The 25,252-nt window shown below is 39.0% G+C and overlaps 1 protein-coding gene across 4 annotated transcripts in view; it reads left to right on the top strand.

Moving 5' to 3' along the window:
• Window positions 1-25,252, top strand: part of GRID2 (glutamate ionotropic receptor delta type subunit 2) — a 678,754-nt gene that overhangs the window by 561,818 nt on the left and 91,684 nt on the right. For all 4 annotated transcript variants that reach the window (XR_005256716.1, XM_038134923.1, XM_038134925.1 and 1 more), the window contains exons 12-13: window positions 14,243-14,381; window positions 24,400-24,595. Coding sequence is in view for 3 of the 4 variants with exons in the window: in XM_038134923.1 (XP_037990851.1) it covers window positions 14,243-14,381; window positions 24,400-24,595 (335 nt within the window). In the remaining variant the exon portion in view is untranslated. The remainder of the gene's footprint in view (window positions 1-14,242; window positions 14,382-24,399; window positions 24,596-25,252) is intronic.

Genomic DNA, 25,252 nt, shown 5'->3' with positions numbered 1-25,252 from the left:
ACTGGTGGGCCATTTTTTAATCTCCTTATATTTGTTTGAAATGCTGGTCACAACTGGAGGTTTTGATTGGTCATCAGTGGTGTCAGTAATGGCCAATTATGCTGATAATACCTGGTAAATGAGCAAATCTTACTGTTTGCCTTGTGTAAATTACATTTCATAGGAGCAATAAAACAGCCTCCAAGCTTCTGCACTTCAAAGTCATTATAATACTTCTCAGATGGTTAAAGCTGCTCAGAATTCTCAGACTTCTTCCTTGTATTACCACCCAAGGTGTGATATAATCCTCCTGAAATGCACTGCCTGGAGTCTGCTGTTGCTTAATAAATTACTCTGTTTTGCTTATCTCACTCTTGGCATATCCCTATCAGCAGGAAACCATTATGCTGTAGCAACATCTTTTCTTAGTGACATTTTCTCTTAATTAACTGCACAACCATCAAATATTTAATATTCAGAGGAAGGCTCTAGAATCATTCTGGAAAAATTCTGTTAGAAATTAATTATGTCTTCACATATGATATTTAGTGGTGAAACCTGATTTATTGATTTATTGGGGGATGTTTAGAAATACAAAAAAGATCCAGTATAAAGTAACAACTTTAGGACTGGGACCTAGATCCTAATTTGGTTTCTGCACCTGATCTGCTGGCTGACCACAGAAACATTATTTAATATCTTAGATATCAGCCCTTCGTTTTTAAATGGAGATGTTACCCATCTGCCTTCATAAAAACATGTTTTATATCTTCTTATAGAAGGCAATACTTGAATGCCAGTCTCATGAATGAACAATTTTAATTGCTCTTCAAAGTAATGCCAGTCTTGACATATTCATGTGTCAAGGGGAACAGACTTGCTGAGCCTAAAATGCACAGCAATGAGCTGGGAAAATGAAAAGTCAGATACCAAACATGCTAGGAAACAAACTACATACACCAGCAGATTTATTTGTGGCATGATAGTTCCACCTTAAAGTATGACCTCCTCAAATTCTCATGTCATTTTGATTAAATCTGGGCTAGTGCGTTAGTAAGTGTATTTCCCTTCATAAAGTCACCCCTCACCTCTTTGAAATGGGGGCTGCAGCCCTGTGGTACTCAAGCTCCTTTTGCATGTCTCAGTGTTTTGGCCAGCCCTCTTGACAGCATCCAAAACTGAGTACATTTTGGCAATTGTGTCTTGTGTCTCAAATGTATTTGGAGACCACAAGTGGTCACTGGAACTGACAGCGTGTACTGAGAGTTGTTGTCGTGTATGCAGTACACTTTTGTAAGCCTTGGATGTAGCTTTATGTCCTTTCAGAGGTTTATTTGATTGTCCCTTTTTGAAACAGTAGCTCCATGCAATAACCATGCTCCAAGTTCAGTAAAATGTTCAGTAGTGTGGGCATTTGTTTGCAGCAATGTGATATCACTAGTGTGAAACTACCAGGGCAAATGCTTGGATTTTCCCCTAATTTGAAGTTCAGATTCAGGCAGCTCTCAGAGGCATCTTAAATAATGCATTTCTACATCTTCTCTGTACGTGGTTGCCTGAGTAATAGCACTGGGTACATGAGGCAGTCTATTTAGAGATTTTGTGTCTGATACACCGTCTGTGAGGAGATGGAGAATGAATGGCAGTGTGAAAGCCCAAAAACTACCTTAATTGCCTAGGACTAGCTCTGATTGACTGTGAGAAGGTAATGTCTATCTGGCTGTAGTGTAAACCCTGATCAAGACCAAGTGAGGCAAAAGGAAAGTAGAATTGGATGTCATGACATCTGTCCATCATTCTGTGTTCTTTCAAAAACATCCTGAGGTGAATATTTTACTCAGAGTAGCTTCTTTAGTTGTTGTAATTTATAATTTGACTATATGCTGTGGTTGGGTAAAGAATGAATAAGTTAGATTCAGATTAGGTAATCAATTTTGACTTTTCAGGGTTCACCTATGTATAATATTCATTTAATTGAGGAAACAAGGAAGAACCATTTAGTCAGGAACTGTGTGTTTCTTACATGGAGGAGCAACGTAACCCACATTTTTGTCTTCAAAGATGTTTAAAAGCTGAAGAGGCAAGTCTTACTTATCCTGCTATTTGATCTTCCTGCATAGGAGTTTACAGTTAAATTGACAACTTCTGCTCTTTAAGGTAGGGATGAAGTGAGAAATGAGTTTTAGCTTTATTAAAAATACTCCTCCTCTGTTTGGGATGCCAGCAGTTTCATCCTCAAACTGATCAGCCTTTTTCAGCTGAGGCTATCCAAGGCACCAGACAAACATGGGTTTTAGAGGGAACCCATGTTAGTTTTCTGCTGCTTTTCTGCCCTGTGAGGAGCCCCTCCTCTGCAACAGCTGTGCCATAGCTGCATCCACCCATGCAGAGCCACTTCACAACATCAACTGGTGGGTAGGTGCCAGGAAAATTGCCTGAAAGCTGTAAAGACAGGAGTAGCAGAGGTTTTCAAGCTGCTGGCAGAAAGTCTCCCTTCTTCAGCAGCTGAGGGTTTTTTCCTCAGACCTCTTGTAATACTGAAATGTTTACAAAAAGAGTAGACCAAAATTAATAGAGAAAGGGAGCAAAAAATGCTATCAAATGATTTTTTTTAACTAACCTGTTCCTTTCCCTGATTGTTGAGATGCAGGACGAGCCTCAGCATATATGGTAGAATGAAGGCTGGGGGGAAAGGGATTTATTTGTATTTTTTTTAATCTAGTCAGCTTCCCAGCATGCAAATGAAGGGGATTACCTTCATTATAGCAGCATTCTGTTGTAGGAATCTCCTGCTGCTTAATTTTTTTTCTTCCATTGTCAGTAGTGGAGGGAGATATCTTAAAATAGGACTTGACCTCTTCAGCGTTTTTGAAGTTAGTGAGATGAGGCTGGGTTAAAAATGTCCAATACCTCACCTACCAGGCAAAAGGGAGATGGAGGAACACGGGTGGTTTTGACTGAAGCCTTGTCTTCCTCCACTCTAGGACAGAGTAAAGGTAGGGATGAAGGGGAAAGAAAGTCATCTGCAAACAGGCTGTGAAGGAACAGTGATAATAAATCTGTTGAGTGGGCTGTTCGTTGTTCATGCCCAGATATACTTGCTAATAGAACATTTTTAGCCATAAGCATGTACCTTATTCTTACAATGGCTTCTTTTATTTCTGTATCCGCAAAGAGGAAAATCCTCACTATCCTGTAAAGTCACCTTTGAAGTCACTTTTCACCTCTGAAAAACCTGAGTTGTGATCTTAAGCAGGGTGATAGCTGATTTGCCGCGAAACCAGGTTATTCCACTTTCAAACATAAGCATTCATATTAGTGATTTTCATCAATATATGACATTATAGCATTTTTCTCTGTGAAACTTAAAAGGATGAGGGTTTCATTCTGTCCTCTGTTCAGTGTCATAATACTACATTAGGTCATTTGAGTTTTAGAGATCACTTTGATAACAACATTGCAGGATGTGCCTGAAGTGGAATTTTAGTCTAAATTTTAAAACATGTTATTTAGGAACATAATTAGAGCTCCTACGCTGGTGATGATTGAATTCTATAAGGTTAGGAGTTCATTGCAGAGAAGCATTCTGAAAATTAAAGGATAACTAGAATTAGTGACAGGAAAACTGAACTAAAGTATCCGAGATGCTTGTGATTCACTTTTCTCTGAAATAGTCAGGGATCACTCTGTACTGATGGATGCTTGGAAAACTTGGAAGAACAGATTTAACAGATCATAATTCTTTAAAAATTCAAGCAAAACCATATTTTGTAGTCTGTATTCCTTTTTAAATTATTCTCTTCACTCCCTAAAATCTTGAGTCACAGAATCGTGTAGAGGTAAAAAAATTATGGGGAAAACCACTTATCAAAAGATGTGAGGGCTTTACTGGAGTGTTTGTCCTTATGGTCACACTGCATTGTTTTGTGTGCTTGATTCACGGTCGCTCAGCTTCAGCCAAAGGGGACTCTCTCCCTCATATTCATAATGCCCTCTCTGACAGGCTCTTAGCTAAAGCCACGCTTTAATACCTCATTAATGGCATTGTTTAGCTTAATGTTAATGTTACATACAGATGGTCTGTTTTCAGTCCATTGTGCACAGTTCTTTCTGCTGTCCCTGAAGGTGCTACGTACAACCCTGTCAGTAGTGTGCAGAAAGACCCCAGTAAGCAAACTGTATGTGACAGTAGCACACACATCATCTCCTCAACCACTTATGAATATGCACCAGAGATGATAATTGTGGCTGATTGCTTGAGGCTTCACAGCATTTGAATCCAGCCATTTGTAATTGAGAATTTCAGCATCTCTTGAAATCTGATCTAAACGTTGCCAGTGTGCAAGGTTATTTGTTAAGATGCAGTGCCAATATCCTCTCAAATAATAGCAAGCATATATCACTTTGATGCCTTCCCAGTGGCTGCAAATAGCACCTTTACACAGGCATGCAATCAAGAGCCATCTTAAAAGCACAAATCTCATTACAGCGCTCCTGAAGATCATCCCCAGAGGCTCCCTGTGTTTCTTGAAAATGCCCATTGAGCTCTAATCTGTGTTCTTCTCTCTGTGTGTATATTAATAATTGTATTCTGTAGGATTATTGTGCTACGTTTTGAAAGTGGCAACAAAGAATTATCTGATCAGAGGTTTTTGGTTTTTGGTTTTGTTTTTTGGGGGTTTTTTTTGCCAAGAGCTGTTGGTAAAATTGCTAGGCTTATTGCACAGTTATTTATGATTATGTAATTGAATGGTCCTATATTTGGTAACCCTAAAATTAAATTTGAAACCCTGCTAAGTCTTCTAATAAACCAATACATTTCAGCAGCATTAATACAGTACATTTTGGTCAACTGATTCATGAGAGGTGGACAGCAAGCTTCAGTTCCAACATGGTCACAGTTACAGGTATCAAAAGATAGACTGTCAAATATCTAGACTTGTAGTATAAGACATCTAAGGGCTCCCAGTAACTTCAGCAAATACTAGTGGATGCCTCCATTTTTATTTTAGCTGCAGTCAGTGCTCCTCTTTTGTAATGGCAGCAGAAAAGAAAAACAGAATATACTTTGTGATATCTTGTCAGAAGTTTTAGAAGCACTGTAAAGGCTACTCATACCTTCTCTCTCTGATAATGTTGCACAAGTCAATGCAATGTATTGGCACTATATTAACGCAAACTAATGTTTGTAACATTTTCTTTTAGCTCTTGTAAACTTTGATTTGCAGTTGAAAATATATTTTGCCAATTCCACAGAAAGACAGAAAGTGATCAGTGCAAAATTGTTAATATCTGAAATAAGTCATTAAGTTTGTGGGTCTACGCCTAAAAGCCAGGAATTGATTCCTATAGGTCTTGCAGATTGATCCTGTAAATACTACATAATAGGAATGAAAATCTGATTAATGTGTGTAATTAAAGCATCACAGACACCAGGAGAAGCTAGAGCCCAGCCATTTGCTAAATGGTGACACAACACATTTCCCTTCCCAACTTTTGCATTATTGCCACCATTTCAGCAAGATGGGTGAAAAGAAACGATTTATTGTTGTGAAGGGAATTATAAATATACTATAACTAATATGTTATGCTAACATCACTTTAATCAGGTAATTATTAAAGGACTGTTTGGCCTTTAAGGACATTGATTTAATGGGAATTAATTTAATGATTGAACACTGTTTGTGTAACATTATCATTGCTAGTGATGCAGAAAATTGGAATCTCAGCTCAGCTGAAAAGAGTTTAGACTTTTTATTATCACATTAGATACTATTCTACTCGAATATAGTTATTAGACCCTTTTTATACTTTCAGTATATATTAAAATGTTTGGGATTTATCTAAAAATTTCTGAATAGAAAAAATAAGTTAAAATTTTTGTCATTGTACTGCTCTCCTTTTTGATAGAGGCTTGAATTTCTGTTTAAAATAGCCTTTTAGAAAGTCCATTCAATTTTGGCTTTGACTTGCTATTGCTTCTCCCATAAAACAAATTTTCTCAGTTTTCATTCTCTGCTTTCTTCTCTGCAAACCTGATGATTTTTTTAGGAGGAATAGAGTTTGGTTTATGGAAAAGTTTTGCAACTTTAAAGACACAGCAGCTTTTAAAAGTAGCAGCAGAGCACAGTTCTAGCTAGATTATTCTGAGGCTGAATCCCGCACTGTCTAGTCACAGCTTAGTGGAAATGGTGAACATTATAAAAGGAGTGTGATCAGTACCTGGGGGCTAAGACAGAGTTAAAGCTGACCTTTATAGTTACAGCTCCCACTTACCTAAAGGTATGTTGTCTCTGGATACCCTCCTTGGTTTGCCCTTAGGGGTGCTATTGCCACAATTTATTTTTCATCTTCATGGTGCCTCTAACTACTGTTGTATATAAAATTAGACCCAGGGAGAAAAGGGTAGTCGTGTAGTGAAGTGGTGCATCTGACAGGCTGCTGCAAATAGATTAATTTTCAAGCAAAATTTTACTCAAGGACGTCTGACATTTCCTGCTGTATCTTGGCAGAATTTTCCAAGGGAGCTTAGTGGCCAAATGATTTGTCCTCTGATACTGGAATGGAGCTGTTACAGTAGACACAGCAAGTTAGGCAGGCTGGTATTTAAAGACTGATAGAAAAATAATTTGGTAATAGACATAGCAGAGACTTAAACTTACAAACACAGTAGGTTGTTAATCCAGAGCAATGCTGTAGTAGCCTGAAATGCTCTGCACTGCGCAGCACTGACCCTTTCCTTGATGCCAGGGGAATTTCTAGCTTCAGAGAGGATATTTTCAAGGAACGTGACTGAAGAACCTGTATTTTAAGCAAAATAGTTTGTGAGCAGGCATTTCACTGACTTTTTGGATATTTCTAGTTGTTCATCAGGTCAAGGCCCTCTGACCAGATTTATGAGATGGGTTCCCTGGGCTGTAACTTGATGAGGGGTTTTGTGGCACTGCCACTGGTCCTTGATTAGTCCCAGCATTTGAAATCTCAGCATGGGTAATCTTTCCCTATTAATGAGAAAACAGAGCTGAGCAATGAGCCTTAGTGTGTGAGTCAAGTGCCAAAGGCACATCCAAGCAGATACACAGCAGTAGCAAATGGAGGATTTTCAGAGGGAGTCTTGAAGATATGAGATGTAGCTTGGAGGTGATTGCTGGCTAGCAGTAACAGAGGGTGACAAGGTAGCATGGCAATCTCTCTCTCTCAGATTGGAACTGGTTTGTGCCTGGCCTCCTTGGTAGGAGGCTGGGGGAAGCCTACATCTGCCTCCACAAGGCTGTGCATACACCCTCAGGTTAGCTGGCTTCCAGACCTGCTGCTTTAGCATGCATAAGATGCAGCTTCTCAAACTCCTTCACAGATTTCAGATACCTAGGAGTGATTTGAAATAAGCCTGAAGGAGAGGAATGATGGTTTTGGATTTTCTCCCTGTCACATAAAGGGGAGAAATAAATGAGGGGAGCTTTCTTTTGTGCATCATTGCTTCCCTTCTGGGAGTGCAATGAGGGCGGTGCTCCCCATCCAGCTGAAAGAAAACAATCTTCCAGGGAGAAAACGTAATGAGATTAGTCAGGGGATCATTACACTAACAACAACAAATGGCAAGAGTAAGTGGTTGTTTAGCTCAGAAATAAGACATTAAGGGGCAAAAAATTAATCAGAGCACCAAAGGACAAAGTGAACACATTCTTTAATTGCCTATAGACCAGCAGGAAAAATCTGAATAATAAACAAGAACAGTTAGACTCAGAAACACAGAGTTGATCTTCATGTTGTTTCTGAAATCTAGTAGGAACAATTGCAAATACTGAAAGTCAGATGGACAAAGTGGGTAAAAGGGGAAGAAGGTGTCATTATGTCACAATAGATTAGCTATTTCACAGGTTGAGAACTTGGAAAGAACTGATCTTGGTTTTTTCTGTGACTGCGTGCTAGTGGCTGCAGTGCAAAATGAGATAGGAGACAGTGTCTGCTGCAGGCCACCAAATCACACTGGAGTGAGGATGCTTGGCTCCTGTAGAGCATCTCTGTGATGCTTAAGGGAAAATGTGAGGTGTAAGAGGGGCAGTCAGGCTGAGTGGTATGTGTTTCAAGCCTCCAGCTGCCCATGCTGAAGTATCTGGAATGCACAGGTAGAGCATATTGAAAGGAAAAGGAACACAAAGTGTTAAATGCTACAAACTTCAGAGGAAAAATGATTTGGGGAGAAAGTGTACACAGAGGTGAGGCAGAGCTGAGAACAACAGGAAGGAGGGCACTGAAAACTTTATTAGGAGATATAGAAACCTTAATGATATTGGTGCATGAAATGATACTATTCAAAATCGTTATGCCAGAAAGGCAATAAATATTTCTCTTCTGTGCTTGTGAAAAAAAAAGCCAATTAAATTCTTTCTGTGTAGTGGAGGTTAAATGGTAGCTACTACTAAAGCACAGTTTTAAATCAGCAAATTCAAACAAATTTCACCCAATTATTTATGAGAGTTTGCTGTGTAGATTCCAAGATTTCTGTTTGCTGACATGAGTCTTAGAACATTGGGCAGGTTTTTAGAAAGATGACCAAAAAATTTATTGTAAACCTAAAGACCAAACTGAACCTTCAATTCAAGTTTTTTTTCCATCTTAATATCGGGATGTAACAAGATGAAAGACTTAACAAATCTAAACAGACACTTAATTTCAAAAGATATAACCATTTAAAAAGTCTACACATGACTTTTATTATTTTATTATAAAAAAAGAAAGCTTTATCTTTGGGATCGGATGGAAACTTTTATAATTGCTTTGGTAAATAAAAAGAAAATTGGGTTCCTTCCAATCCTACTACTTCCAATGAACACAAAGAACAGTTCCTAATATATCTGGAGTATTTTCACAGTATAGTGATAATACATAGATGCAGTGCTCTCTCATCAGGGAGTAAAGACCTGAAGAAATGTTTCATGCATGAAGCAAAATATCTGAATGTCTCTTTTTACATATAATTTTTGGTTTTTAAATCACTACATGTTAATACAAACCAAATGCTACAGTAGGAACAGGTGGTGTGGAGAACAAAAAATTAGAGCTGGCTCTCGAACTTCTCCACACCTTGTAAGATCTGGCTGCCAGCCCTGCCTCATGATCAGTATCTTCTCCACTCTCAAACCCCTGCAATCTGCCAAGATGTGCAAGGATAGCAAGTTCAGCCACTGATTTACAAGCTTATTTGGGAGGCATTACCAATTCAAGGAGTTGTGTTCTCCTGTGGAATAATGCGTCGTGCCTGCTGTGGTCAGTGGGTGTTAACTCCAGCACAAAATGGAATATTACAACTTCAGGTTGTGGTATGCCAGCTCAAATGTTATGGATGAATACAAGCAAAGTTCAAGGAAGAATGGAAAAGGATAGATGAAAAGAATGAAAATAAGGGAAGAAAAATTCATGATGAGACATTTCCCAACAACTTCCAAGCTGCATTTACTTCACAGCTGGTAGAAATAGGTATGGGCTTCATTGACTGTAAAATTTTTTTTTGTCCTATACTGAATTGAACATTTCCAATTGAAAGTAGGTGAGATTTTATATTATCAGGAAAGTTTTTAACAGAACAATAGCAATAGCTAATGCTCTGAAAGGTTCTGCCTTTCAAGAGTTCTGCTTTGCAGAGTTTTGCAAAGATCACAGAGCTCAATCAAACTTCAGGTTTTGTTTCTTGTGGCAATAAAAAAGCGGAAATATAAAATACCTTTTCCTCTTTGTTAATACAAACTACTTCCCTCACACTCACTCTCTATTAATGTCCCCTTCGCAAAGAAAACAGAAGACATGCATTGACCTAAAGTGTTTGCAACAGGCATCTGCACCTCTTTATTTATGGAAATTGCAGATGCACAGCATAATTGATGTGACTGTTCTAACAGGCTAAAGGCTAAATTGCAGCCAGCTCCCAAGTCCTTTGTGCTTTTTTACCAAAGGCCAATAATTCAGGGAATGTGGACAGAATTTTTGTAGGAAAAAGCAGGATCAAAATCTGTCCCCAGATAACCCACCCTATTATTTCTTCACCTTCCTTTTCCAAGCACAGTTAAGATTCTTGCTTTAAATTTTGATGGCATTACAGTTCCTCAACAAAGCAGTCACAATTAACATATTTTTCATGGTTCTTTAAATTAGCTGGAAAACTCCTTACACAGAAGCTCAGCTCACTGCAGTTTTTCTTCAGGCAAACAACTGACAAATCCCTGAGAACAAGATGTCTGGAAAAATAGCCTGTGCATTTTGAATTCTTCAAATTTAACCCAGAATTATAAAATATCAAGATCTTACCAGACTATGATCCTGATTTTCCCTATTTTGCCCATTTCTCCTGTGTTTTCATCCCTCCTTCTTGCCTGTACTCCTCTCTTGTGATTTTTGATGTGAAGAAACCTTTAAACTTGAATACTTATAAGGGAAAATATATTTTTTTAAAGTAAAAATATGTATGGTACTGTATAGTTTCACATTTTGTCTTCTAAGTTGGGTTTTACCCTAATATTTAGGTTGTCATAATTATGCATTATATTGTTTGCATTATCAAGATGATGCATTATTTTTCCTGCCTTCTATTTAGCTTGAAGCACTTGGAAAGAAATGGAAATCAACAGAAATTTATAAGATAAGTTGCAGTCTAAGCCTGTCATCTGAAGTAGGCCAACATTAAAATGGTCTAGGATTGATGAAGGAGAGCTGCATTAGATGAGAGTGGGAGGACTGAAAGTAATTTCTTTCACTGAGACTTCTACAGTAATTCAAATTTTTCAGAAAACTCCCAATAAGATTGATTTTTTTTTTTTTAGTTCAGTTTACTCTGGAAAATAGCTGTCCCTTCCTGCACATGCAGTCTGAAATTTTTAAAGGCAGATTACATTTTTCTAAGTGATTTTAGCACCCATTACATGTCAGATGAATTACATGTCAGATGAATGGGAGATGTAGCCACAACGTAGGTTATGTACAGGTAGTGCAATTTTGTGCTGCGTTATACCCCACTGCAAGTGTATTGGAAAGGCCACAATAAATGATAATACAGCCTCTGTAGTCCTTTGAGACCTGTCTTTTAATGTGACAAAGCAACTCCTGGACTGCTGTCTTCTATGATTTCCATTTGTTTCATGAGCGGTGCTCAGTACTTTTAAGTTCTGTTCATCAAGCCCCAAGAGCAGCAGTGTTTTTACTGTAACCACAACCAGTGTGCTGACCTCCACTGATGGATTTTGCTTTAGGAATGAGGTGTTATAGAACTCTGGCCATCAACATGTGTCCGCATTGTGCAGGTGGCCCCTTTTGCCACTAGGGGTTACTAAGCTTTGCTGGTATGATATGAAAGACAGCAAAGGGCAAAGATTTGTTCCATGTTTTTGGCTCCCTCCTGCTTTGTGCTGCGTGCCCTGTGTGTAACCTCTTGTAACTAGAACATGGCATGATCCATAAAGATGTCAATGCACCTGAAACTCATCCTAGGTCTTGGAAAGCAGAGCTCAGGGAGGTTTGCATGCCTGTCCCTCCTGCACACTATTTTAAAGTGGAATTTAGTATCTTTCAGTCAGCCACTGTCTGTCGTGGTAATGTTAATGGAAAAGCAATGATTGTTGCTCTCCTGAGTGACTTGGCACTCTTCTGCACTGAGAAAATGAGGATTGGGACTGCAAGAAAACTTCAGAAAGTTTTATCCCCAGACACAAAACTGGGGAGAACGAAGAGGTTTCTTAAGGTGAACTGCCATGGTGCAGGAAGTGTTTTAGCAAAGAGTACAATGGAACAAGACTGCATCACATTAAGTCTCCTAATAGATGCCAAAGAAATGATACCATGGCAGTAAAAGATTTCCTTTGATTTTTGTTTCTTTTCTTCTTTTACTGGAAAAGGTGGAGTACCCTGCCTGTACTGCTTTAAAAGAAGTCGTGCACTTAGGCTGTTGTGGTGCTCTAGAAATGGTGGTTTAAGAAGCCTCAGTACAAGAATTGTTAGAGGAGTGAGGAATTATTTTGATATGTGTTTATTGTACATGTACTTCCATACAAGCTTTGTCCTCAAGCTTCATTTTTTGACTGCTGGTATACAAGGAACAACTGTGAATTGGGAACAAAGCTTCACAAACACCTGGATGAAATAAAAGCACTTGGGCTAACCAGCATTCATGGGTTTGAATGTCTATTTTTAACATGGGAGGGAAAAAGAAAAAGTAATAGAGAATAATGGGGACAACCTTATCAAAGTATGGGAAAGCTGTATGGACAGTAGGGAATGCTGTGGCTGAGGGATCTAGAGTGGCTTTCATGTTCACTTGATGCACAGCATCCTCGCTTGAACCAGAAGGCAGGTGTTTGACTTTCACTGGTCCTCTCTCTTCTGACATTTCATTTCAATTCAAAAATGTGAGAATTGCAGAGTTTTATTCATTAAGCTGAAGAATGAATATGCAAGGATATCCAAAATATCATTGGTTTCCTTTCAATCACACTAGCCATTTCAATTAAGTGTGAGGATTATCTGCAGGGATTGGCACCTGAATGTTAAAAGGACAAACAGCCTTTTCTGCTAAATTAATATAATTGCTCTTTTCATTTTATTAAAAATCATTTTAAAATTAAGTATTTAAAAGACATTGCAAAAACTGTTGTAAAGTAGAAATACTCTATTCAAACTAATTTAAAATTCATGCAGCAGACAAACCCAAATCTTCAGAAGTTGAAATTATTGTTCATCTTTGATAATCCTTAGACTGAAATAATATCTCCCAATCTGATCAGTAGATTCTTATTTTGGATGATTACATGGCATCTTGGAAATAAAAGAAAACTTGTTTCCAGCTGTTTAGGTCTAAGAGATTTTGTCTGTCACTTCTGGAATTCTCAAAAGGCAAAGGATTTGAGTGTTTATATACCAGAAGTATAAATGAATGGAGTCAATTCTTATTTCATATATGGTACAATTCCACATCACTGATGCAGGAAAAATTTGTACGGTAATGCAGAGTTCCCAGTGTTTTGTATAGGTAAGAAAAATTCTGAATAAAGCAATAAGAGCATCCTTAATAGACAACACTGATGAAACATCCAGGTTCTGTACATAAGTGAAAATTATTTGTTCTTGGAATGGGAATAATTGTAATTTGTATTCCCTTAAACCTACTTGCTGTGGAAACATTAAGGTGTTTTTACGTAAGTACAAAACAAACTCTCTACAGATGATTGAATTGGTAACAAATTGCTTTTGCAAATCCCAGGCATTGTACCATCATAAGATTTTGCCTAAGAGAAACCTACCTCAAAAACAATATCAGCTTCTCAAATTGCTGAGTGTAGAGGGAGAGGAAAAGGGTGAACATCTTGAGCAGTTGGCTGTGGGTGTTTGCTGTGTTCACCTATCCCCCCTTAGTTACTTGTAGCTGTGACAAAACATACTGCAGACAAAAGGGGGATTTAAAAAATTAACATTTTCCTTCATCTAAAAATCCGAGATTTATATATTTTTTAAACAGAAGGAGCTCCATAGCTCCATTTAAACAGAAGGAGCAAATACTCCAAACTAGTGTGTTTTGGGGCAGCTATTTGAATAAAAACTGCTGCTTTTCATGGCTTGCATTACTAGGCTCTTGTCACACAATCGATAGTTTGCAGCTCATCCTGGGAGGCTTAATTGCTGCTCATGTTCTGTTTACATGGCAGTTGGATTTTAAAGGAAAGCAACTAGAGGAATACAAAACAATGTTTGCTTTCTTCTTCAATACTTGTGATTTTTTTTTCCTGCATGTCCAAGTTCACTTGCAGCAAGTTGTACAAATACATATGGTTATCACGAGCATCTGCCTGCCTACAGAACTGAGAAAAGTAATTGTGGTTTGATGGGATTTTTTGACTTTACGTTCCCCAGAATGAAAGAAAAACTTAATTAAGGTTTGTAGATAAGATCTCTAAGGAAAGAACATAGTAAGATTTTCCTTTGGCTGCTTTTGTTCTGAGATGTAGAAGGCTATTTCCATTACTGGACAGGATTGGCAGATGAACTGCAATTAAAGGCACAATAGAAAACGAGATTAAACACAGGAATGACAACTGACAGTGTGGGCTTCCTTCAGTGCTTTTCCTTGCACAGAAAGTGCGGCTCCAAATCCTGCTCAGTTCACTGAAGCACCAGGCTTTAATGAACTGCTTTAAGCTGTTAACCTTGGGGTCTAGTTATCCTGAGCGATGGGTGAGCATTCCTCTACCAAATGAAAATTCTTGCTTTTCCTTCTTCCCCACAGGAGGAGAGGTTCCATACACAACCCTGGCAACCCGACTGATGATGGGAGCCTGGTGGCTTTTTGCTTTGATTGTCATCTCCTCCTACACGGCCAACCTAGCAGCTTTCCTCACCATCACACGCATTGAGAACTCCATCCAGTAAGTTGATAAAGAATGATTCAAGGGAAAGGAGGGCGAACATAAATATACATGTAGAGGGGTATAAATGTTCTACTTAGATGTGAGGACAGGAATAAATGTTTATCCTCCTAAGAAGTAGTCGGAAAGTTAGAAAAATTACAATATACTATGAGAGACTGTCAGTCTCCCTGGAGACACTTTGTTTTTAGGATTGGAATTGTTGGCCTCTAGCAGATGCTTTTCCCTGTGGCAGACATACATATGTATGTTTGCACACATACATATTTTCAAAGAGGCAATTGAGTTTGAGATGACCACACAGTGTCAGTGTTTGAAATAGGAAAGTATAAATTGCTGCTGCTGCTTTCCATTCAGATGTATTCCACAATGCTTGCATTCTGACACTGGTCAGGAAGACCCCAATGCTTCTTGAATATATGGGGAGCTCAGAGCTGATTTTACCTATTCTTGCCTAGGCAGAAATATGTTAACAGCAACAAGCAGTAATAAACTCACTGGTTCAGGAGCTCCTCTTTGCTCCTGCTCCCAGGAGCTCTCTTACTACATAAGCAGATCATGTTCTCTTTTCCCCGTTCCTTTGCTTCATGCCTCCCAAAAATGAATGTCCTGGTCTTTTTCGGTCCCTTTTATGGTGAACTCTTTCTGTCACACCTTCCAGTCTTTTTCTGAAGATCATGTCATCTTTCCATACCACAGGAACCTTTCTAGATCTCCTATCCTCTCTCTCTGCCCTTTTGTACTCCAGTATCCTCTCCTTCACCTAGCTGCATACTGAGTTATCCTCACTCCCATTGCTCAAGTGATAACCTTCACCTTCAAATGCTCACTCCTGGGTCAAAGTAGAGACCAGAAAATACAGGGAAGCATTAGCTAGGCAAGCACTGTGAGGGACAGCTGGCCATTTTTTCATAGCAAATTAATCTTGAGCCTACAAGTCTGTGAAAGTATGTGAGAGTGACAAAATTACCCTTTCCTATATATCCTTCTTTGCAAAAATCTCAGAGTGACTTTAAAGAAGAGAGGCACATTTCACTGTTTTTCTTCCTTCAGAAAGGTAAGAACTTGACCTTCAAGTCAGGCTCAATGCTGACTTTAGGGAAAATTCTGTTTTCCCAGTCCAGTCACTGATCCAAGTCCCTGACTTGTGTGTATCATCACCTAAGGTCCTTCTGCCTCTATTTCAGCTGCTTTCAAAATCTCTCTGAAATTCCCCTTGAGACAGTGAGCCACTGTCACAGACTGAGCAGGGGGAGCCTTGGCCTCCTGTGAATTCCCAGGTCAGGATCAAGCATCTCCGCATGCCAGCAGTCACTGTGCTCACACAAAGGTACTTCTCTCTAGGTGAGGATTTTCTGTATGCTAAAACCAAACCAGGCTTTCACACAGGCTGGCAAATACCTGCAATAGCAGACAAGTTTCATTTGCAATTGAAGCCCAAGTTGGACCCAAGAGCAGAAGCAGTACTTAACTTTGAGTGCATGTTTATGTCCTGACCCTTGGGTGATGGAGGTGGACGCAGAAGTTGGTGTTCCATGGACCAAATTGCCCAGGCTTTGCAAGTCCTTACACTCCAAACTGGACATTTTCTATGGTTGTTATTTTTCCTTTCTGAGGTAACAGCCTCACCACTTTCATCTATTAGAGGGCTCCATACTCTAAGACAGAAATATATAAAATAGACTAAAGTCATGAGAAAATGAGAAAATTAAATCAAGTTACTTTTTTGTGTGTGTGTGTGTGTGTGTTCTGAATAACAGATTTAGGTATTTTGACACAACCCATCTGTTTGACTCTGTAATCTCAATTATAATCCCTTCAAAATTTGGATGGGAGTAAAATGATATTCAGTGTCAATGTTTGTCAATACTTTTGAGGGAAGTTGTATTATTTATTTTTTTAAGTTTTAAACAATTTAAATTTGACAAAGGACTGAGAAGAAACAACATGGGAATTTATATATGCAAAATAAATTATAATGATATATTCACTCATTCAGTTTGTCCTTAGAAGAATGAAATATGCTTCTGCATTCTTCTTTGAAATCATGTCCCTTCTAGTTTTGAAGTAGTCCAGAAAAATGTTCCAATTACTGTGACAAATGCCTATGTTTTCTTATGATGTATAAAAAAGAATAAAATATACCCAAACTATAATTTAATACATCTTCAGCTTTTTCTTGCAGTTTATTATGAAGTCACTAGAAAAGCCTCAGTGGAATTTTGAGGTTATTATGTACAGTTGGGACTACCTTGGTCTTTGTGCTGTATTATTTATGGGCAGAGTCACTGAAAATGTTTTATTCAGTAGAAAATGTTGCAGCTGGAAAGCTCCTGGAATAAAAGAACAGACATCTTTCAACAGCACTTCCAGCTCAAAAATGGAGTAATTAGATGTGTTTAGTATCCATTAGGGAATGAAGTTATCCTAACTATGGTGTAAGTATAAAACTTCAGTTTACAAAACTGCCAAAATTGGAACTTAAACCCGTACATAAGAGAGAGGAGGTTTGTTTATCATGCTGAATTACTGCAAAGTGGAAAACATGAATAAGCAATAAAGAAAAAAAGCTGATGCTCCTTTTTTTCTTTTTCTTTTTTAACAGTTCAAATTGTACCTTGGGGAGCCTTCAAGGCCAGAATGGAAATGAGTATAAGCATTAAAAAAATAATCCAGATTCTGCTAGTAGTGCTTGTCAGCTTTAGACAAGCCAGAAAAAAGGAAAGAAAATGAAGTCAGTGGGTTTGCACAGATATAAAAAATAGTTAATAGTTTTTCATTTCAGATTTCCAGCTAGCATCAGATACTACAGTGTGTTGCTGTAGGTATGGTCCTCATCATATCTTTTACAAAAGATAGGAGGATTCAAGCAGCCTACAGCACATTTCATTTCCATGAAACATTTCGTAGTTACTGCATTTCAGCCATTGGATATGAAGCTAGTTTGTGTTCAGAGCTCTTGCAGCTTCCCCTGCTCAGCTGGAGCATTCTTCCTAGTCAGTGCCTCATGGTATCCAGAGCTCTATTTGAAGTAGCAAAGCATGCAAAATTTTATCAGCCCAGCCACTAAGGAGGACCCTTAGAGAAATAAATGTTCCCTTTCCCTATAGTGTTTCAAAGTAGATCTTTGCTGTATAACCTCACTTGATGGCATTTGTGCTCTGCCTCAATGTTCAATTTGAATCACATTTTTGCAGGTTTTAAATTAGTTCAGAGAAACTAGAAGAAAAGGAATGGGTGTAAAATCTGCTTTTCCAGAGAAATGGTTACTCTTAATATCTTTGGGAGCTCAGCTTTTCACCTTCTGCTAGCGCACAATATCAAGAGCAGAGGCACGCAAGTTCGAAAGTAGCTCCTAGATGCATCTTTTGGTCACACTTGACCCACATTGCAGATGACATTTAAATCAAGACAGTCAGCATTTCAAATGCCAAAACACCGTGGCAGCAAAGCATCATTTCTATGTGTTTTAAATTGTTAGAGTGCTTTCACAAATGCGGCATAAATTAATGGTAATTAGGAGTGGCTTTCCTTGGTAAATGCCAAATAAATTTGGAGGTCCTGAGCTATTTCTAGGAGGTGCTCATGTTCTTAATTTCATCACTGAGCCAGTGTTGACATTATTATGTTTTATGATTCCTTTAGGATCAAATTAGAGTCCATTGGCAGAGATTGATTTTATTCAAATTACTGCGCTGTTTTTCTGGATTAGGCAAGTGTCACCACCTCATGAGCACTGACATTTTGCAGGAAGGTTGTGGGAGAGGGGTGAACAGAGAAGAAGCCAAAGGATTTTCCACATAAAAGCTTGGTGTTAGATGGTTTCAAGTTTAATCCACTTCTTATATGTGGAAGCATGAGAGATTAGATTGCACATGTTGTGGGGAAAAGAATACATCTTTTGTCTTCTGTAAAATCAGAAGTTTACATTATGTTCTCCATCTTATAACAAGTGTGTCTTGTTTGCTAGGTGAAGGCTCTGCCTCTAAACATGGAGGTGTAATGGGAAAGCAGGTCTTTCTTAGCCATTCTTTTCCCAGAATTTTGCTAAACCAAGCTAAGAATTCCTCAAGGAATTATTATTTATACAGCTCAGTGCAACTGACAGCAGGATTTCTGCAAGGGGGTTGCACAGAATGCAGTAATTAGATATTGCCCAATGCATGTCCATTAATCATTTCTTTAACATGGTTCAGCCTGCATGCAATATTACAGATTTCTGCCACAGCTCACCCTGACAACAGTCAAACCCTTTGGCCTAATGCGCCCTGTTCCCTAACCCTAAATCTGCTTGTGAATTATTCCTTACTGTCCTAGAGAGAAAAAAAACCCCAGCCAACCAGACAAATGAACAAAATACCCCACAAAAGCACTGGAAAGCTTTATCTGAATCAGTCATAAATAAAGACTTCAGTGTAGGCCATGACATTGGTTGTTTTTTGTTGATAATTTAGTGATTAGTTCTTGCAGACAGCTCTGTGCAGCACTCAAGTCTAGCACAGCTAGCCTGAATTGATCTATAACCCAGGTTTACAAAGATGTGTTGATGCCCAAGTCTCTGACCTCGGTGGTATTTTATCACATAAAAAGAAATTCATTTACTTGTTTATGAAGCTGACTTTTTGCTTTGCAACATTTTTCTGTGTACTTTTTTAACACTTTTGGCTGACATATGTGAACATGTTACCAATTCTGAGTCGAGGATTTGAATCTATAGAAAAGGGTATGCTCTGGAGAAAGAGACATATCCAAATCCTTCTACATTTTATTTCTAGCTGGAGGCAAAGATAATTTCTTAAATTGCAAAGTAACTGATTTGTACTAAGCCATGAAATGAAAGTGACCTGGCAACTGCTGCCTGATTAAGGTGTAGAATACTAAGCAAAAGCAACAAATGCTGAAAAATACATCTATCTGTTAATAACTCTTCCTCAAATGATTCAATTCCTCCTCAGAATAGCCCCATAACTATTAGCCTAGTTAATTTAGGATAATATTGATGCTGGGATAACATTGGTATTATCCCAGTAATTGCAATGAGAAAAAAAAATTGCCATAAAGGCCACACATAGTATTTTTCCCCCTAATGCTGCATGAGTGATAGACAGAAATAAGCTGGATGATCTGATGGCATGGTCACTTCCCTAGAAGTAGAATTTGTCTGTATACAAACTCAGTTCAAGGTATCTAGTTTTTAAACAATTTTTTCTGCTACATCTGCTTTTTTATACTTTTAACAATTTTTATCATCCATTATTGCTTCAAAACTAGAAATTCAAAGAGAGAAAAGTTTTAAAATGGGAAATTATCATTTGCTTACTCATGCTAATGAATGCTTTGGTTTGCAGATAGTTCATCTGGGAACTATTGAAAACTTACTTTTCAGTGTGGTTAATGGAATCAGGATTGGGGCATCAAAGGATCCCTCGTGGGAATTCATTATCTTGACAAATGCTTTTTCCTCATTTTGAGATCTGGTGTGGCAGCTGTGTGGTGAAACTGGGGGTCAGAATCAGGCTGAGGATTTACGTGTCCACTAAAGGCAATTGTCTCAAAAGAGGATGAGTTGTTTAATCCAGGAACAGAGGTACACCAACACACGTGTAACCTATAAACCAGGCTGGACGCAAAGCAGTTTTAAGAGTTCTTTCTTCTGTCAAGGAACCTCAGTGGTTTAATAATTCTAGTAGTTTTCTCAAAGTTTGTCATTTCTCTTTGTTTTTCTGTAGTTTGTTTTGCTGTACCTTCTAGGTTGAGTGTCTCAGCAACACTTGGCAGAGTTGTGGGTTATTAAACAAACAGCTTCTGAAGGAGGTCATGTATATTATGATCCCATTTTACCTGTTTGTGTGAGGGGAGGGAGTCACTGATGTGTGATAGATCTTTGCTGTATTTGCAGCTTGCCTGTGCAGCAGTATGTACACATGTACACCTCCAAGGCTCCCAAACTTCTTTCTTGCTCCTCAGTACATGGTCATGTGAACAAGAACTTTGGGTTTACTGCAAATAACAGCATTTAGCCCATCCATAGAGCTTACACTTACATTTGTCTAACTTTTGTCCTCTTGTCATCATTTTCTCAGCATGGAGCCTCACCTGCGACTGTGAAAAGATGCAAGTAGGGCAGCTGAGAGGCATCCTGCACTTTAGGGTAGCACATCTAACAGTGAGGCACTGCAGACTCCAGTTAATGCCAGACATGGCAGCTACAACATGCCTTCCTGAAAGCATTGACATAATTCTTCTCCTTGTTATTTCCCTGCTGGTGGTGCCTTTGTGTGTGATGGCACACTTGCTTCTCAGCCTGTTTGCTTCCCGTACCTGGCTGTAGTACACTCCAAGACTAATAGCTCTTGTCTTGTGCTGGTTTGCCCTTCTGAAAAATTAAAATAATATTAAGTTGCTTTTATAGCCACAAGATATACTCAGGAGCTCTTTTGTGCTCCTTTTAACTGATCTGTGGCAGCAGCTACACCTGTCAGTTATATCCTGCTTAGCAATAATATATCCAAAAAAAATGCTTTGTTGCTTGTTATATTAGAAATTGTATGGCTATAGAGTTCTGTAAATAATGATTGCAATTTTACTAAGTGTTGTCACTAGAAATTGGAGACCAGATAAATACTTTTGGTACACTTTTCTGGTATGACAAATAACAATTACAGGACGCTGCAGTATGCATCTTGTGACAGCTCATTGCACTGCTGAGCGCTGCCAGTTGATTACAGGAATGTACTGGCGGCAGCAGCAGCAGGAACAGAATGGATGAATACAGTGTGCTGTATTTATCTAGTGCCTTTCATCAGTGATGCTTTTGACAGATAGACTGTCAGCACTTTGCACAACACTTTGCCTAATGGTAAAATAAGGAGAAGCTCTCAGCGAGACCCGCTGCTGCCTACTGGGTGCCGTTCTGCAGAGCTGTGCTCAGCCTGGTTGTTGCAGGGTTTTATTCATCCCCAGGTACAGAGCTTTGTATTTGTCCTTGCTGGATTTCACACCCCATTGCTCCAGCCTTTCTAGGCCCATCTGAACTTCAGCCTGTCCTTGAGCAGGTCCCTTCGTGTCATGTCATCTGCAAACTTGACAGGAAGGTGCTTGCTTACCTCCTCCAAGCCATTGGTAAAGACATGTCCCAGGTTACACCTCTGGGGTACCTGTTAGCAGCCTGCGGGTGAGAGATGCCGTGAGCATGACAATCCAATTGGGAATTTATCAAATCTGCTTTCCCATACAGCTGTACCTAATGACCTCCTTTGGATACAAGAATATTGTGTCGGCTGCCTTGCTAAAGGTAAACTATGTCAGTATCTCTAGTCTTGTCAACAAATGAAGTAGTTTTAGTGTAGAAGGCAACCAAATTGGTCAGGCTTGACTTGCTTTTGGTGAGTCAATGTTGAGTGCTGCCTGTAGTCTGCTTTTCCTTCATGTGCTCAGAAATGTGCTGAGGACTCACTCCATGAGGTTGGACAACCAGCAGCAATTCCATGAATCATCTTTTTTCACTTTATTAATATAATCTGGATATTTTCTTTCTCCTCTAGCAAGGGATCTCCCCTAGCCTCCTTCACCTTGCAAAAATTAAAGCAGGTGGCCTTGCAATGACACGGGCCAGCTTTCTCAGCACACTGACTTCTATGGATCTAGTGATCCCAATCAATCCCTGCCTCGTCTGGTTGGGATATGCCTGACAACTTACTGCTCCTTGTTCATTGCCTTCTTGAACCCTGCCTGTAGTCACAAACGCCCGTGAGACCTTGGTGGGGAACAGTGAGGCAATGCAGGCATTGAGTGCCTCAGCTCTAGCCGTCACTGCTGTCCCCATCCACAGGGTCACACTCTCCTTGTTTGGCCTTTTAGTTCTGCAAAAGCTGTTCTTGTTACCCTTGAAATCCCTCAAGAGCATCCACTCTGACTGAATATTTCTAATGCTACCCAGAGTTGTTAGGAAATGTTTCTAAACTCCTCCTGTGAAGATTGTCTGCTTCCACTGTCTATGTATTATTTGGTGAGAGGAAGTTCTTTTTGAAATTCTGAGGGGTTTCTGAGTAATTTCAAAGCATGATTTCAGTAGATGACTGACTTGCTTTTCCTGGAGAAACCTACCTGGTGTCTATGTCTAGACTTCAGGACTGACCTTTAAAAATGTATTAATCCTTATTTCAGTATGTTTATTAAACTTAAGTACATTACCTAAGTAGCTTACTTTGGTAATCCCCCCGACTGCCACTTTTTAAAATATTTACTGCTTTCCTTTTGCTCACTGGCTGTAAGGAGGTTTCACATTTCTGCTTACAGCTCAGCCATTTTATATTTAATCTTTCAGAATTCATAGGTGTTTATCTGGACTTGGCAATTATTTTCTTTTTTACTATTCAGTTGCAATAAGTACCACAGTACTTAATGTCTGATGTCTTAGTCTGCCAGAGTCTCATATTTTTCCTCATAGAACAGGGCATGTCTTGGTTCTCTGGTAGAAGACCAATACACTTGGTTTCAGGAAATGTTACATGTAGCATCTCACCTTTGATGATTATATATATGTACAGATTCTTTGCACGTCCCCTGTTTAAAAGGAATGCAGTCTTCTTGGAGAAAGCGAGATGATTTGAGGGTTTTTATTACTATTAGTTATTTATTAGTTATTTACTCTTCGCAATTACATTTACCCCTTCCTTATAATTACCATATGTTATCTGACTAGAATTTAGCTCTTGGTCAATGTTTTTCTAAGCTCATATGTCTAAACTTCAAAGGATTTCTTTTTTACTCAGCTAGCATCTAAACTCTGGCCATTGATCTCTATTGATTTCTTCTTTTCCTGCTTTCTGTTTTGTTCATGGCATACGTATCCTGTGAAATGTCATTACTGTTTTCTTCAGGGCCATCCTTATTACACCTAAGTATTCCATTTTTGCCAATCCCCGCTCCACAGGGCCATTTGCACTGGCCTTCATATTTACATTTTTTAGAAATACAGCCTGGAATTTGATGAGTTTCCTACGTTGCTGTTTGCATTTTCTGTGTCTGTAATAAGCTTTTACAATTTGCTATTGCTTTCTTTAAGACAGCACTGAGCTCCTTGATTGTCCTTACGTGTCATGCACTAGATTTGTGCAGTTTATACACAGTTAATTTGTGCTGGGAAAGCTGTAATGGGTTTTAAGCAGTAGACGTATTGCAGTAGTTACTTTGAAATTTTAATGAGTGCCATTAAAGAATCAAAGGTACTGGAGAGCAATTCAACAGGAAAGGAAAATAAGAGCCAAGAGGTAAGGAAACTTTAAATGGTTCTAATACACAGTTTTTAAGTTCAAAGCAAGTTTAGTTGGCCAAACCCCATTTGGGATGTTTTAGAAACTTCTTGAATGGTTTATTTCTTTTGGTTTATAGAGAAGGGTAAGACTACATAACAAGTAAAGCAGAACACATTTATTAGACTAAATAACATGAACTGTGATAACATGAAAATATGATGAAAAAGCAGTTCATGAAAGTACAGCAGAAATATTCTTATTGCTGAAACTAATACAAGATGTGATCTATGAGATGGATACACAGTTCAGTGGAACTGAACACCCCCAACAAACTTCCCTGCACAGTGTGACCCAGGAGCACACAAAGCTGCTTAGCCCAGGTTCTCTGGGCTGGATTTCCCGAGTTCTGGTGCTGCCACCAGCTCCCCACAGCAGGGTGTGTGTTTGCACTGTAGGCGGGTAGCCACCTTCTGATTCCAACACTCCCTCTCTCTCCCTTGCCCCTGCTCAAAAGAGCTTGGCATTTCCCAGCATCCTCTTTCCCCTTCTGTTCCTTTTTCATTAATTTTCACTTTTTCCACCCCTTCCTTTCTCTTCATATTGCTCTTTGTGTCTTAAATCATAAAAAAAAAAGGAAAAAAAGCCCAACAGAAGAAAGTGTCATGACACCTGAGTTCCTCTGTGTTGCCCTTTGTTTGCTGCAGCTCTTGAAAAAGTGGATTAAAGCCTCCTGTGTCTCTTTTCCTTCCCCAACAATTAAGGTCTCTCCAGGATCTCTCAAGGCAGACGGACATTCCGTACGGCACTGTCCTGGACTCGGCGGTGTACGAGCACGTGCGGGTGAAAGGGATGAACCCCTTTGAGAGGGACAGCATGTACTCCCAGATGTGGCGCATGATCAACAGGAGCAACGGCTCCGAGAACAACGTCCTGGAGTCCACTGCAGGCATTCAGAAGGTACTGGCACCCTTCCTTTGTGCTTCCCATCACCACGATATTTTCTGAAAAGTCCTCTTTGCTCAGGGTTCTTCTCCTGGGAAGCTGAGAAGCCTCAGAGAGAAATGTAAACAATAATTATCTGATTGCTTTGGAATGTGGTCTGGAGATGGTTTACCAACAGGGGCATCTTTGATTGGTTCCATGTGAATTGTTTTAACTTAATGACCAGTCACATCAGCTGTGTCAGACTGAGTAGTCAATCACAGGGTTTTTTTAATTCATTCTTGTTAGGCCTTCTGATGTATCCTTTTCTCTATTTCTTTAATATAGTATAGTATAGCATTCTTATAATAGAATATAGAATATAGAATATAGAATATAGAATATAGAATATAGAATATATCAGCCTTCTGAGAAAATGTTGTCAGATTCCTCATCTCTTCCCTCGTCCTGGGGACCTCACAAACACCACATGCTTCCCATTGGAGGTGCTCTGTGTTACACCACGTTTGCTTAGCTGTTGCAATCATGCCTTTAATCATTTCCTGAAAGCTCACTGCACTGGCATAGAGGATTGGGACTTCTCAGGTTTGTGGCATTGGATAGCATTTTAATATGCAAGCACCTAGACTGTTTGCTCCAAAAAGTATTTACAGGTGTTTTTATAGGAGATGG

The sequence above is a fragment of the Motacilla alba genome, chromosome 4 (genome assembly GCF_015832195.1).
Source record: "Motacilla alba alba isolate MOTALB_02 chromosome 4, Motacilla_alba_V1.0_pri, whole genome shotgun sequence".
Classification (NCBI taxonomy): domain Eukaryota; kingdom Metazoa; phylum Chordata; class Aves; order Passeriformes; family Motacillidae; genus Motacilla; species Motacilla alba.
Note: the sequence above shows the minus strand (reverse complement) of the source record. Positions and strands in the feature narration are given on the sequence as shown.